Below are 15653 nucleotides of genomic sequence, written 5' to 3'. Positions count from 1 at the left end.
GAGGCTGTTAGGTTGAACAGGGATTACATTGTAACGGAAAGTCTGCTTCATGACCAAGTACATGTAGATGAGTACTAACCCATGACTCACAGTGATTCACTCACTTCTCCAGACATTCTTCTTGACATTGTAAATCTATTTGGTACATGAGCAAAGGCAAGTTTTCAGCCAGGCAATGCTGAACAGTCTACACTGTCTTCCACAGTTCAACTACAGAGAGACAGTCCACCACAATGCTAAAATGACCTCAGTTGTATAGCATGACTTTGGAACCACCTAGATAAAGTGCTGAAACTAGTGTTTTCGCTCACCTAAGAGTAGTACTGCCAGAGCCTGATGATGTCTGGATAGGCAGATCAAAGACAGGAAGTTGTGCATTTCCTACCGCATTTCAAAACAGAGTAACAGGCTGAGGGAAGACACCGAATACCAATGGACCCTGCCCTGCGGTAGCTGAGATAGAATCACACACCAACCATTGACTCCCCCCTCTTCCCATTTCCACCAACTTCTCACCTCTCCAGACCAGAGACATGTTGTGAATGTACCTTTTTTTTTACGTTGCACATGTTATGTATCCATCGCTGATGCATTGCACAAACTCTTATGTGAGATGAATGGATGAGAAGTTCAACAATGTTTGCACAGAACACTATAAAAATTTATTTGAGGCATGAGATAGACCAAAACGACTTGGGGTGCTTGAATCTGTTTGCATTGACATTGACACGTTAATGTATGCAGCTCCGAATAGAAAAAGTCTATGAAAATAGAAAAATAATAGTAGAAAACAATGATTGACTGAACTCATTAGTAAATATTTGCAAACTAGCAAGGTTTACAAACTTGGAAAATGCGAAGTGTTTCTTTAGTTTTATCCTTTTCCAGGACATCCCTGCATTTGCTAGTTATCCTTGCCTAACAAGAATAGCCTACAGACTTACAATACTTTGCTTGTATTGGCTTCTGTAAGTGCGTGGGCAAACACCCAAGGTCCAATGCATTGATTGCCCCAGCAAACACCCTGCCTGTTTGCTGCTATGCTCCAGCACTGGGGTGTCCACAGGTTTACATATTGGCAGTAAGCCACACATTTCCACCAATCAGCATATTTACCCTACAGCAAATGCCCATTAATATGTTGCACATACCAGATGGTTTCCATTATTGATACAGGTCAGGTTGGGGAGGACATGGAGCAGATAGCTAAATAAATGTGATATTGCAATCAATAATTAGTGAATTAGACAAGACAACTAAGTGATAGAGAGTACCAGTACAACCTTCTGTTGTACTGGTTTATGGGCTTCTGCTGTCCTCTAGTGGGTGATACGTTAAGGTGCAGAAAATGACAATTTCCATAGGCATTCCATTTTTTTATCATCAACTTTTTGTATTTTTTATATCACTCAAGTTGGAATGCCATTCAGAACGCTCCTGGTGATCAGTAACACAACGTTTTTCCAAACAATGTAATGCCAGGTCTAATAGTTAATTGCTCCAACTGTTACACGGTTCTGACTAGTTTAAATTCGTTTCTACAAACCGAACCAACAATGTGTCTACCAGGAGGCTACCCTTCTACAGCATAACAGTAGCACAATACATATCAATTAGCATGTAATAAACTGACCATAGACCATTTTGAATGAATGAATGAATAATAAGTACATTTATTTATAACAAAAATGGGTGGACCTTGCAGTTGCAGTGGATTATGGAACTTACTTTCGAGGGGTGGGTAGTTTAGAAAGATGCACCAGCGCTGCCAGCGCATTGGGATACCATTGGCCAACACTGAACTACTACGTGATCCAATTGGTGAATATATGTCCATCTGTTTTAGCACACCGACTAGAAACACGAACAACAAGCGGCAATTGCTAGCGCACGGCTAATTTAACTATTTCACAGCATCAATATCGATTGTTTTTGACAAAAAAACTGGTAGTGTGGTTCGATTAGTAAGCAGTCTGACTACTATGCAGTTCACGCAATACTGATATTCGACTCGGAACTGGCTAAGTTCAGCCACTCAGTAAGGTAAGCATTTTTTTTTGCGTAATGAACCTAGCTAGCGATGCTACTTCTCCGTTCATTTATCTCGTCTGAGGCTTGTTAGCTCTGGGTATACTTAACAGCTTGTTAAGCTAAATTTAAGCAATACATAATTGTATTATGAGCAAACGGCTAAACACTGCTTCAATTCACTACTATTAATTTTACAAGATAGCAATCTGAGGTGGTCTGAAATGTGACGAGTGTTTCACACACTTATGAATTAAAGCTTTGATTCTGGGTCCTGTTTTTTCTGTAGCTAGGGTATGTCCTTCCATCAGGGTAGAGGTGGTCCCAGAGGGCGAAACCCACCTGGTCAGCATGGGTCACCCCAAAACTACCGACCCACCAACCTAAGGCCTCCCCCTCCCCAGCCTCCCATGCCCCCGTACCACTATGAGCCTCAGACCCCTCCCTGCTCTAGTTACCAAGGGAACAGTGGCTACATGTCCAGCCATGCTGACTACATGACCTACCCCACCCAAGCTCCCACCCAGGCCCCTAGCCCTCTCAACCAGTGCCCCATGCACCCTCCTTTCCCCAATGCCCCTAACCGTCAGGGTTTCCCTGAACCACCCCCAAACTTCCCCCCTCCACCCCTCCCAATTTCCTCAGCCGGGTCCACTTCAGGTTCCCAGGGATCAGCCCAGAATGCATACCATCCATACATGGTACCCCCCTCCGCCCCTGCCTCACCCACCAATGCCCCCATCCATGCCCCCCCAGCCCATGAGCTACCACCCTCCCTACTCCATGAACTACCCCCACCCTCCCTTCCCACCTCCTAGCTTCAATCCAGGGTACACCCAGGGCTCCAGCTCCTTCAAGCCCGCCCATGGCTTCAGGCACGGGGGCCAGTACAAGGCAGACAAGCCCATGGAAGAGCGAAGGTCCCCGGAGAGATGTCCACGCCGTCACAATGACTTCAGGCAGAAGAGCTACGGCTACGGTGACCGTCACAAGATGGAGTTTCCTGCAGAGAGGAGGGAGAGCGTCCGGAGCCCTGGAAGGCGTGGCCGGGCGGAGGGCGGGCGTGGCCGAGCGGAGGGCGGGCATGGCCGAGCGGAGGGCGAGCGTGGCCGAGCGGAGGGCGAGCGCGGCCGAGCGGAGGGCGAGCGCGGCCGAGCGGAGGGCGAGCGTGGCCGAGCGGAGGGCGAGCGTGGCCGAGCGGAGGGCGGGCGCTACCGCTCAGACCACGAACATGGCCGGACCCCACCCCGTCACCGCAGTAGAGAGCGCAGCAGGTACAAAGGTCTTATTTTCGAATATCCGTCAACATTTGTTGTATTCATTTTTTGTATCTGTCCCCCAAAAAATACAAATAATAATCTGTTTGAATATGTTATTCTTTAAAATATTTGTTCAGTATGAAAATACACGTGTGTGTGTGTGTGTGTCGTCACAGGGAGAGGCACCGCCACCGAGATAGCCGGAGGTCCCAGTCCCCCGACAGACACAGAAAGAGACCCAGAAGGTACCTCACCCTCACCTCAACCCTGAACACACCTAGGCCCTGTTTGTGTTCATCTGATATGACAGGGAAGCCCATGCTTTCACCTAGCTGATGTTCGGCTCGATGACCTCTGAAAGGGAGAGGAGCAAGGAAACAATGTCAGACTACTGGATAAGATGACACTTTATTAATCCCCAAGTTGGGAAATAAGGGAATTAGATGGAGCTAGGGGCATCCTACATTTCCATGCACCTTGAGGTGTTGGAATGCATTTGCAGTGTAAACATGTATCTGTTCTAAATCGGATTCACTCAACCGAGTCTCCCCCCCCCCCCACCACACACACACACACACTCCACACCTCCCCCAGCCGGTCTGGGAGCCGGGAGAGGAAGCGTGGCCGCTGGGAGGAGGAGCGGGAGAGGAGGCCGGACGACGACAAGGAGAGGAGGTGGGAGGGCCCGGGGACGAGCAGGGAACGCAGCTACACCTCCCTGAGGAGCCGGGAGCCAGAGGAGCCCACCGCCGGCCCCGCCGCCGCCACCGCGGATAGGGAGAGGGACCGGGAGAGGGACCGGGAGAGGGACAAGGAGAGGGACAAGGAGAGGGAGAAAGGAGACGAGGTCAGGGAGGAGGAGGAGCTGCTGAAGCCTGCCTGGGTTCGCTGTACACATGCTGAGAACTACTACTCCAATGACCCCATGGACCAAGTGGTACAGTACTAAGAACTACTAGAACGCCATTTGATGTTACTTTCGTGTCAAAGAACAGTAGCAACATGACAGATTTCGAAAATGACTAGTGTGTTTCCTAGAGCCAAAATAGCCCCCGGTATTTTGTTACTTGCATTTTCTTCTCGGATCCTCTCCTTTTAGAGTGATGGGTGATGTAGTGGCTTTTGCTCCTTTTACAGTGTCTCTCACATGCGTGTGTGTTTGTGTGCGGCTCCGTGCGTGTCTGTGCTCTCATACACGCCCCGCTTCCCCTCCTGGTTAGGGCGACTCCACCGTGGTCGGCACCAGCAAGCTGAGGGACCTTTATGAGAGGTTCGAGGAAGAGCTGGGCAGGAGGCAGGCACGCGCCCAGGCTGCCCGCCCCCAATGGGAGCCTCCCCAAACCAAGCTGGATGAGGAGCCTGGTACTGTATTGATATCAGATAGTAATACCAAAGGTATTTGACCCCTAACTCCGTTCAGTCAATAGTTTTCTTGTTTTTCTTTTTGGGATGAGAATATGTTGTGCAGTGGGTACAAAAGAAGGGTATCAAAAAAACACGAGGATCATTTTGAGCTATGAAGGCATGTGAAGTAGAGCAGTTAACCGATGCATTGAGACATTTTGAAAAGGAGCTTTCTCATCACAGTTCCATCACAACAAAGTTTCTTTTGAGCTCACTGAGTTGCCATGAGTTGCTATGAAAGGTATTGATGATCTACACTCTCGTGAAACGACGTGAACCCGCGGCGTCACATGCGACGCGTCTAAGGCTACTCTGTGACCTGTTAGACCAGCGTCGACTCAGGGAAGGCCTGACGCCTCTCTGAGCCGTGGCTGTCAGCCCCGTCCCAAGGACGAGCATGGGGGGGGCTGACGGGCGTTCCGCTTGTGGTTCTCCTGTTCCCAGGCGCCAGCTCCAGCGAGTCGGACGGCGAGTCGGACGGCGGCGGCAGCACGTGCTCCAGCAGCTCCGACTCGGACGTGTTCGACGTGATCGCTGAGATCAAGAGGAAGAAGGCCCACCCTGACCGCCTGCACGACGAGCTGTGGTACAACGACCCCGGACAGGTCAGCAGGCTCTCTGGCTCTCTCCCCAGTGTTTCCCCTTTGTTGATTTTGTCATGGCGGCCCGCCAAGGCTACATTTCTGCCGCCACGGTATCAGAAATAGGGCTGTACAAGATTTTTGGCCGTCTATCAGCAGTGATTGTTAGAATGGCACGCAGCGCAGTTGAGATTGTGTGTGTGCGTCCATGAGAACTGTAAATCGTATAACTTATGTTTTCAGTTCATTAAAGCCTGTGTTATTGTATAAGTCTACAGTTATTGCAAATGTAAGTTAACTGGTGATTTTTGTTGTTTGTGTTCTTCCCCTGCTAGCATAATTGCATGTCTGTTGATTCGATAGCAATTGCTGCCCTTGCTCACGTTTTGTATTTTAGGTGCATTATTATGCTGAAGTAGTTTTAATTAATAGTGGGTATATTGTTATTATTTGCTACAGAATGCTTAGCTTATCAAGATCAAATGAAGCAGACAGTGTACATGCTTTCGAGTACCTTGATCGATAGGCTAGGCTACTCACCATTTACAATAAATTGTTACGTCAATTATTCATTGGCAGCATATTTCTGCTATTTAGAACATACTTTAAGTAGCCCAACTGTATTGCTTTACGGAAAATAGGGCACAAATATATGCAATATTACATTTGTTATTAGACTATTACATTAACTTACTCCAAAATATAGGGTTAGAACTTTATTTCAGCCGGGGGGGTGGGGGGGGGGGGTCGGCCAGACCTGCCCCCACTGCTAAAAAAAAATCCTAGGGGAAACACTGTTCCCTCTCTGTCCATCTCTACCTCCCCCTCACCATATGCATACTGCATTGTTCTCTGATCATGTGGTGTGTTAATATACAGTAGTAGTTGATACGTGTGTGTGTGTGTGTGTGTACAGATGAACGATGGGCCGCTGTGCAAGTGTAGTGCCAAGGCCAGGCGCACAGGGATCCGCCACAGCATCTACCCAGGAGAAGAGGTCTTGACCGCCCCCCACCCTGCTACCCACACCCTCCTTCCCCCTGGGTCAACAGCACACGCATGCTGAGCGGAACATCTCGGATCATCCTCTTGTTTCTGCTTCCACCCCCAGTCTGTGAAGAACTGCCGTGGCATGAACAACAACTCAGGGAGGCTGTTCCACTACAGGATCACCGTGTCTCCCCCCACTAACTTCCTGGTGAGGTTCTCTCACATTCTCTCTCTCGCTCTCTCCTTTGCATCTTTTAGTCTCCATTGCTCCCTTGAATTATTGTTGTGGCGATGTAACACAGTGTGTGTGTTTTCCTCAGACGGACAGGCCCACTGTGATCGAGTATGACGACCACGAGTACCTGTTCGAAGGCTTCTCCCTGTTCTCGCACACCCCGCTCACCAACGTAAGCCCCGCCTCCCTCCCTCCCTCCTGCCCTTCCAGCTCACCACCTCTGATGTCCCCTTGTCCTCTCTGGAGTGTCTGCTTCAACGCCTCTGTTGTCCCTCCCTCCCGCGCACACACACACACACACGTCAAGGCAAGTTCAGAAAGATATCCTACTGAATGAATAATTCACCCCCCCCCCCCCCCCCCCCCCCCCCCCGTGTTTGTCTGAAACCTAATGCCCAAGCACACACTTCAAATGAGCTTTTAATGTTGACAGTTTCCTCTGTTCGTTTTTTGGGCATCACAGACTCAGTTATTTCTGTTCTGACCTTTCTTGCTTCACCTCTGTTTGACTTCTGAGGGGCTATCTGTTGATGTAGGGGTTAAAAGGCCTGCTGTGTATGTAGAGACATAGCCCCCCCCCCCCCTTCCACACACACACACTAAGGAATAGAGTGTAGGGGCAGAAGGATGGGAAATCGATGAGGGGCAAAGCCTGACTAAGCGAGTTAAAGAGGGGGATGAGGGATCGTTCTTAGTAGGAGGAACAAAAATATTTTTTTTTCTTTGTCCTGAGTTAGCATGTAGAAGTGATCTGTGTACGCACAGGCTCGCTCTCTTCCCCCCCACTCCTGTGGGCTTCCCAATAATTAACACTTGCACCTATTTTGTCAGCATCTGCTTTCATTTAAAACAAATTCAGACGGGATTAGTCCAGATTACGGCAGGATAATTTAAACGACCTCTGTCTAAAACCCGCTGCATACGGCGGGTGTGGGGCCCGGGGATTAGGGTGCTCCTGAGCAAGGCGATATTAGCCCCCTCTTGTTAGCCCAACGGGCAGGGCCAGCTTTCACGCTGGCCCCCAGGTTAATCTCCTAAAATGGACTCCCGCACTCCGACAACAAAGACCATGTAACTAGGAGATTAAACACTGAAGCGCTGTTTTATCTATTTATAGCGATTTAAAAGTCACTTAATGTTCGAAATCCCTGGGTAAAGTGTGTGTGTGTGTTCAGTCATGTGTCTGTTCATTATCGTTAGCGGTGTGTGCGCGCGTGTTTGCCTAGGTGTGTGTGTTTTGGAGATGAGGCTTTAATGAGTTTCGCCCGCAAAGACATACCCCCTGCCAGACGCCAGCTTGTAACAAGAGGGATTCTCTCCTGGCTTTTCTTCTCTCCCTCCTCCTTGTCTCCTCCAACCTCGTAGATTCCATTATGCCGGGTGATCCGCTTCAACATAGATTACACCATCCACTTCATAGAGGAGATGTCACCAGAGGTCAGTAAAGCCCCTCCTTTATCGCTCCGGCCCCCTTTCTCTTTTATTTAATTTCCTTTCTCTCTTTCAATTGAGTCTTTTCAGTCTCTACTCTCTTCTCCTCTTCCCCTCTCTTTGTTTTTGGGCCTAAATCTCCTAAAGGTGGTCTCTGAAATTTCAGAACAAGATAGGGTTCAAGTTCTTTTCATTCTGCATTGGACTTCCTAGAAACCACACTGCTGATAAGAGCTGCTTTTTTCCAAGTCGGAAAACCGGATTTGGCTTAAAGCATCCAGTCTTTGTTTTTGGTGGTAGTCTATTGTTTGTGTCTGTGAACAGGGTGTGTGAGAGGGATTTGTGGGTTGGAAGTGGGTTGCAGACTGTGTGTGTGTGTGTGTTACTTTGTAGCAGTATTGACCCTGTGTTCTTCATGACAGAACTACTGTGTTCGAGGCCTGGAGCTTTTTGCCAACTACCTGTTTCAGGACGTTCTGGAGCTCTATGACTGGAACCTGACAGGTAAACACACACACACAGAACATAGATTTTCCCTCCATCGCTCCTAGTTTAGCGCCTTTTCCGAGTAAATAATATAAAATATAATTTATTTTTTGCGAAATATTGTTTTATTGACCAGATCCTACCTTTGACAATGAGTCTCCCGGATGTCAGAAGTTCCACTTCATGCCGCGCTTCGTCCGTTTCCTCCCTGGTGAGAGCCGTTCATGTTCACTTTACAGCTACACCACCCCCTCTTCCTCTGCACTGCCCTCTTTACAGCTACACCACCCACTGTTCCTCTGCACTGCCCTCTTTACAGCTACACCACCCCCTCTTCCTCTACACTGCCCTCTTTACAGCTACACCACCCCCTCTTCCTCTACACTGCCCTCTTTACAGCTACACCACCCCCTCTTCCTCTACACTGCCCTCTTTACAGCTACACCACCCCCTCTTCCTCTGCACTGCCCTCTTTACAGCTACACCACCCCCTCTTCCTCTACACTGCCCTCTTTACAGCTACACCACCCCCTCTTCCTCTACACTGCCCTCTTTACAGCTACACCACCCCCTCTTCCTCTACACTGCCCTCTTTACAGCTACACCACCCCCTCTTCCTCTGCACTGCCCTCTTTACAGCTACACCACCCCCTCTTCCTCTACACTGCCCTCTTTACAGCTACACCACCCCCTCTTCCTCTACACTGCCCTCTTTACAGCTACACCACCCCCTCTTCCTCTGCACTGCCCTCTTTACAGCTACACCACCCCCTCTTCCTCTGCACTGCCCTCTTTACAGCTACACCACCCCCTCTTCCTCTGCACTGCCCTCTTTACAGCTACACCACCCCCTCTTCATCTGCACTGCCCTCTTTACAGCTACACCACCCCCTCTTCATCTGCACTGCCCTCTTTACAGCTACACCACCCCCTCTTCCTCTGCACTGCCCTCTTTACAGCTACACCACCCCCTCTTCATCTACACTGCCCTCTTTACAGCTACACCACCCCCTCTTCCTCTGCACTGCCCTCTTTACAGCTACACCACCCCCTCTTCATCTGCACTGCCCTCTTTACAGCTACAACGTCCACTTTACCGTCACATTACCCGATTTACAGCTAAACATCCCTCTTGTGGCGACTTGCAGTACTGCATGTTATTCATGCGGCACATCATTCAGCCGGGTGGCAAACCTAACCTCATGCTATCTTTTCACCCTTAATGTTCAGTTTGAATGTTTTCACATATGTGGTGTTGGTATTGATGTTCAAACGCTTTTTTTCTTTTTTTTTTTCTTTCTTGGGTGTATCTGGAGGTCTTGAAACCGCTGCCTTAGTTTGGGGAATTCTTTGTAGCATCACTTGATGGTGCTGGTGGACTGTGCCTATCAAAGCTCACCATCTCTACAGTGGTGTGTGTGTGTGTTCGCTCGCCCTCTCTACTTGAAACGGAATACAAAACAGAATGGTATAATGGAGGAATACGATGGTTTCCAAATGACTGCGTTATTGTGGATTCATCTGCTGTTTCCGATATGCACATGTGATTCTGGCCTTCCTGGAAACACAATTGTGTGTGTGCATGTGCCCACACGTACTGTTCTCCAAATGCGTTGCAGGGAGTTAGAGGCTAATAGATTTTTCAAAGGGTTTATGTGTTTGTCCATGTGAACACTTGTAAAGGGAGGTCAATCAATTGTTTCATGAGTGCCTATTAACCCGAGTCCGTTTGACCTTGTGTGTCCTCCTGTGTGTGTGTGTGTGTGTGTGTCAGACGGCGGTAAGGAGGTGCTCTCCATGCACCAGGTTCTGCTGTATCTCCTGCGCAGCAGCAAGGCCCTGGTGCCCGAGGAAGAGATCGCCAACATGCTGCAGTGGGAGGAGTTGGAGTGGCAGAAGTATGCAGAGGAGTGCAAGGGCATGATCGTCAGCAGCCCTGGCATGGTGAGAGCCACTCCTGCACTGCACGGGGCTCTACTGCAGCCTGACATGGGGGAGAGAGTTCTAGACCGCATCACTCTGTGCTGCAGGTCAGGACTGACATGGGGGGGAGAGAGTTCTAGACCGCATCACTCAGTGCTGCAGGTCGGGACTGACATGGGGGGGAGAGAGTTCTAGACCGCATCGTTCTGTGCTGCAGGTCGGGACTGACATGGGGGGAGAGAGTTCTAGACCGCATCGTTCTGCGCTGCAGGTCAGGACTGACAGACTGACATGGGGGGAGAGAGTTCTAGACCGCATCGTTCTGCGCTGCAGGTCAGGACTGACAGACTGACATGGGGGGAGAGAGTTCTAGACCGCATCGTTCTGCGCTGCAGGTCGGGACTGACAGACTGACATGGTGGGGTAGAGCAATTCAGTGGTCTATCTACAGACTGCTATAAGATAACATGGCATGATAATCACCTCTTCTTGCTCAGGGCGTTGTAGACCCTGGAACAGAAGTCTCCTTCCTTGTCTCTTCCTGGGGTTGGGCACCAATCTCAACACAACTGGATAGGGGGGGGGAAGTATGCTCTCCCCTAGAGCTGCAGCCAATCATTTCATTACAGATCAGTCATTTACCAGACTTCATTACATTTCCATTGGGATCAAGAAAGTGGATAGAATGTAATATCTAGGAGAGAGTCAAGGAAACAGTTTCCCAGTATTCAAACGTGCACTGGCACTGTGTCAAGGAAGAATTCGAGTGGCACTGTGTAGATCTGAATAGTCAAGGGATATGGTTTCAATACAATTTATTAGACTATACAATTACATAAACAAAGCTTTGCTGATCAGTAACGAAGGAGGTGCCATCCACACAGGTCGTTCGCAGGAGTGATGGCCAACCATCACACATGCACTGCCTTATATAAACTTAAGATCAAATGGCATTCTATAAGGTCAATCAATCAATGTAGCAAACTCTGTGATTGGCTAACTCAACTTAGTGACAGCTTGAAACAATACCAAGTGTCCAGTGTGTCCCAAAGTTCTTTGATGTCACAGCTCTCTCCAGAGCAGTAGATAATAAAGCCACAGGGGTTGACCAGTCAAATGGTCAACTGTCCTTTGTGTGACCATCTTCAAACAATACTTTTAATTAACACAAACAATGAAACAGGACACAGTCCTTCTAGCCAAAGTTCAGAGCAACTGTCTCATTGACCCCTTACAGTAACCAGAGGACAGAAGGCCAAATAAGATGCTTCACCCATCCCCCAGGGCAAGCTGCCCACAGAGCCATCAGCACCTCACATTCCTTTTGAACTCAACTTAATTATCTTCCCTTCCTGTCTCTTACCAATGAACATAGAAGATTATAGATTTCATACACATAGATCTATGCATATGACCAAAATTTCCATTACAACTGTCATGGTAGTCGACCCTTTTCATGGCAAAGGCCAAAAAACTAAATGTCAGCAGCAACTCTCAGATTTGACTGGACTTGCTACCTTCTAGGCTTGGTGTTCCTCAGAACTCAGGGCATCATAGCTCAGGGCAAGGTCATCCCGACCCGCACAGTACGGCATATTAGAAACTATAGTTTGAAATTGAAGTTGGCTCGACATTTCAACGTCTCCCAAGGTCGGGATAATGTCAAGGTGAATCCTGGCTTCAGTGCCATCTGCTGAGGATATCCAACCATATGCCTCAGGTCCACACATTCACAACGCCGCAAAACATTTTGACAACGCTATTATCCCGAGGTGAATCGAGGAACCCCGCTCCTCCATCACCTCTGGCGTGATGAAAGGTGTTTCTGGAAGCGACGGAGATGTTGGTTTTGACAGCATCGAAGCACGGACAAATTGCTTAACCGTCCACACTACAGAAGTCTTTTGGAGTTTCATATTTAAGTTGCTATACAATACTATCATAATAATAATACATTTTTTGTAATTTCATTGGCCTTTCCGAAGTTTGTGTTTATGTGTTTTGGTTTTCCAGAAGCCCAGCTCTGTACGCATCGACCAGCTGGACAGAGAGCAGTTCAACCATGACGTCATCACCTTTCCTATCATAGTCCACTTTGGAATCCGGCCTGCCCAGCTGAGCTACGCAGGAGACCCCCAGTAAGGAACACAGACAGACTCACACTCCCTTAAGGTCTCTCGCTCTTTGACACTTAATCTCTCTCTCTCTCTCTCTCTCTCTCTCTCTCTCTCTCTCTCTCTCTCTCTCTCTCTCTCTCTCTGCACGTTCATGCACGCGTGCACACCTCCTCCTTGGCCCCTTGCGCTCCTTATTCAGTGCATCTCTCACAAGACACGCTAATCTCAACCCGTGTGGAGAGAGGTGGAGAGAGAGAGAAATACACACAGAGAATGAGATACACACAGAGAGAGAGAGAGATAAAGACAGAGGGTGAGGGACTTGGAAAGAGACTGAGAGAGATGCAGAGAGACCGAGAGAGATGCAGAGAGACCGAGAGAGATGCAGAGAGACCGAGAGAGATGCAGAGAGACCCAGAGAGACCCAGAGAGATGCAGAGAGAGATGCAGAGAGACCCAGAGAGATGCAGAGAGACCCAGAGAAAGATGCAGAGAGACGCAGAGAGACCCAGAGAGATGCAGAGAGACCCAGAGAGATGCAGAGAGACCCAGAGAGATGCAGAGAGACCCAGAGAGATGCAGAGAGACCCAGAGAGATGCAGAGAGACCCAGAGAGATGCAGAGAGACCGAGAGAGATGCAGAGAGACGCAGAGAGACCCAGAGAGATGCAGAGAGACCCAGAGAGACCCAGAGAGATGCAGAGAGACCCAGAGAGATGCAGAGAGACCGAGAGAGATGCAGAGAGACCCAGATAGAGACCCAGAGAGAGATGCAGAGAGACGCAGAGAGACCCAGAGAGATGCAGAGAGACCCAGAGAGAGATGCAGAGAGACCCAGAGAGAGATGCAGAGAGATGCAGAGAGACGCAGAGAGATGCAGAGAGAGATGCAGAGAGACCCAGAGAGAGATGCAGAGAGACCGAGAGAGATGCAGAGAGACCCAGAGAGACCCAGAGAGATGCAGAGAGACCCAGAGAGATGCAGAGAGACCCAGAGAGATGCAGAGAGACCCAGAGAGACCGAGAGAGAGATGCAGAGAGACCCAGAGAGATGCAGAGAGACCCAGAGAAATGCAGAGAGACCCAGAGAGATGCAGAGAGACCCAGAGAGATGCAGAGAGACCCAGAGAGACCGAGAAAGAGATGCAGAGAGACCCAGAGAGACCCAGAGAGACCCAGAGAGACCCAGAGAGACCCAGAGAGACGCAGAGAGACGCAGAGAGACGCAGAGAGACCCAGAGAGATGCAGAGAGACCGAGAGAGATGCAGAGAGACCCAGAGAGAGACCCAGAGAGAGATGCAGAGAGACGCAGAGAGACCCAGGGAGATGCAGAGAGACGCAGAGAGACCCAGAGAGATGCAGAGAGACCCAGAGAGAGATGCAGAGAGACGCAGAGAGATGCAGAGAGACGCAGAGAGAGATTCAGAGAGACCCAGAGAGAGATGCAGAGAGACCCAGAGAGATGCAGAGAGACCCAGAGAGATGCAGAGAGACCCAGAGAGACCGAGAGAGAGATGCAGAGAGACCCAGAGAGACCCAGAGAAATGCAGAGAGACCCAGAGAAATGCAGAGAGACCCAGAGAGATGCAGAGAGACCCAGAGAGATGCAGAGAGACCCAGAGAGACCGAGAGAGAGATGCAGAGAGACCCAGAGAGACCCAGAGAGACCCAGAGAGACCCAGAGAGACCCAGAGAGAGATGCAGAGAGACCCAGAGAGACCCAGAGAGACCCAGAGAGACCCAGAGAGACCCAGAGAGACCCAGAGAGATGCAGAGAGACCCAGAGAGATGCAGAGAGACCCAGAGAGAGATGCAGAGAGATGCAGACAGAGGCAGAGTGGCGTATGTCGTTGAGAGGATGAGAGTGGCGTGACATTTTCACATGCACCGTCACGGGTCCCAGGTTCCACTGGGTTCTTTCACCATGGGAGACGGTGTGTGTGTGTGTGTATATGCGTGTGTATATGCGTGTGTGTGCACGCATGCGTCTCCTGAATAATAATGCCACACACACTCTGGGGCCAGGGGAGGGAATACTGTACTGTGCATGTGCATAATTACCAATGGAAGTATATTAAACCCCCCCTCCACCTTCCCCAAGTACCGTCTCAAAGGTGCTCACAGCGAGAGTGACAACCAATCACAAGTGAGTTTGGAACGCGGGCCTTCAGTCAGAGGGCAGTGTTTACCAGCATCTCCCTAGAAACTCTGGCATCTTCCAATTAGAGGATCAGGAAGATTATGATGAGAAGGAGGAAGAGGCTGAGATTGAAAAGAGGAAGATTTCCCTTATGGGCCATCCTCACAATTGTTAGTGACGTATTATTAGGTATTTTTATTTTGTTTACTCGCTCGCTGTCACACACACACACACACACACACAGAGACACACACACACAGAGACGCACACACACCAAACCCTCCTGTTGCCACGCTGGTCCCCCCCTCCCCACACGCTGACGCTCTGCTGTGCTGAACCTCTGCGCCCCAGACGGGGACAAATTAATGGACGGACAGGGACATCATTAAGGCAGTGTATGCACGAGAGCGCTGGAACATTCCGCTGATTGTAATGATGCTGGCACGGGGATGGGGGGGGGGGGGGGAGCGAGCACGGCAACAGGAGAACAGTGGGGGACTGCAATGCCACAGAGGCAGAGACCATGGACACAGGGAAGAAAAATAGGAAGAGAGGTAGGTAGAGGGAGGACTGAGGGCCAGAGGTAGAGAGGTAGGTAGAGGCAGGACTGAAGGGCAGAGGTAGAGAGGTAGGTAGAGGCAGGACTGAAGGGCAGAGGTGTAGAGGCAGGACCGAGGGGCAGAGGTGTAGAGGCAGGACCGAGGGGCAGAGGTAGAAAGGTAGGTAAAGGCAGGACTGAAGGGCAGAGGTAGAGAGGTAGGTAGAGGCAGGACTGAAGGGCACAGGTACCCCCAGAGAGAAAGATAAAGAACATGAGAGAGAGAGCGAGGGGGCTGTGGAAAGGTCATTTGGTGGATTTTTCCCCTTTTTTTTCCCCTCCTATGTCACCTGTTCCTCAGCCTCCTCTTCCCAAATCAGCATGCTGAGCTGATGAATGATCTCTCTCTGTCAGACTCAGAAGGCACAGCCCTCCACCCCAGACACCCACCCCAGGCTCAGTCTCTAATGAAGTGCCCCCACCAATAAAGCCGCCTTAATTCCTGTACAGTTTCAACTGCT

The 15653-nt window shown here is 49.7% G+C and overlaps 1 protein-coding gene across 1 annotated transcript in view; it reads left to right on the top strand.

The window, feature by feature from the left end:
• The first annotated feature begins 1855 nt into the window (after positions 1-1855).
• The window catches only part of drosha (drosha ribonuclease III), a 64012-nt gene continuing 50214 nt past the window's right edge, over positions 1856-15653 (top strand). The window contains 15 exon segments of the mRNA XM_047023386.1: positions 1856-2043; positions 2318-2731; positions 2733-3302; positions 3464-3532; positions 3882-4224; positions 4508-4649; positions 5136-5296; positions 6189-6269; positions 6384-6470; positions 6583-6669; positions 7863-7934; positions 8351-8432; positions 8551-8625; positions 10189-10358; positions 12351-12475. Of these exon segments, the coding sequence (XP_046879342.1) occupies positions 2325-2731; positions 2733-3302; positions 3464-3532; positions 3882-4224; positions 4508-4649; positions 5136-5296; positions 6189-6269; positions 6384-6470; positions 6583-6669; positions 7863-7934; positions 8351-8432; positions 8551-8625; positions 10189-10358; positions 12351-12475 (2471 nt within the window). The 5' untranslated portion in view covers positions 1856-2043; positions 2318-2324.

Source organism: Hypomesus transpacificus, chromosome 8 (genome assembly GCF_021917145.1).
Source record: "Hypomesus transpacificus isolate Combined female chromosome 8, fHypTra1, whole genome shotgun sequence".
NCBI lineage: Eukaryota > Metazoa > Chordata > Actinopteri > Osmeriformes > Osmeridae > Hypomesus > Hypomesus transpacificus.
Note: the sequence above shows the minus strand (reverse complement) of the source record. Positions and strands in the feature narration are given on the sequence as shown.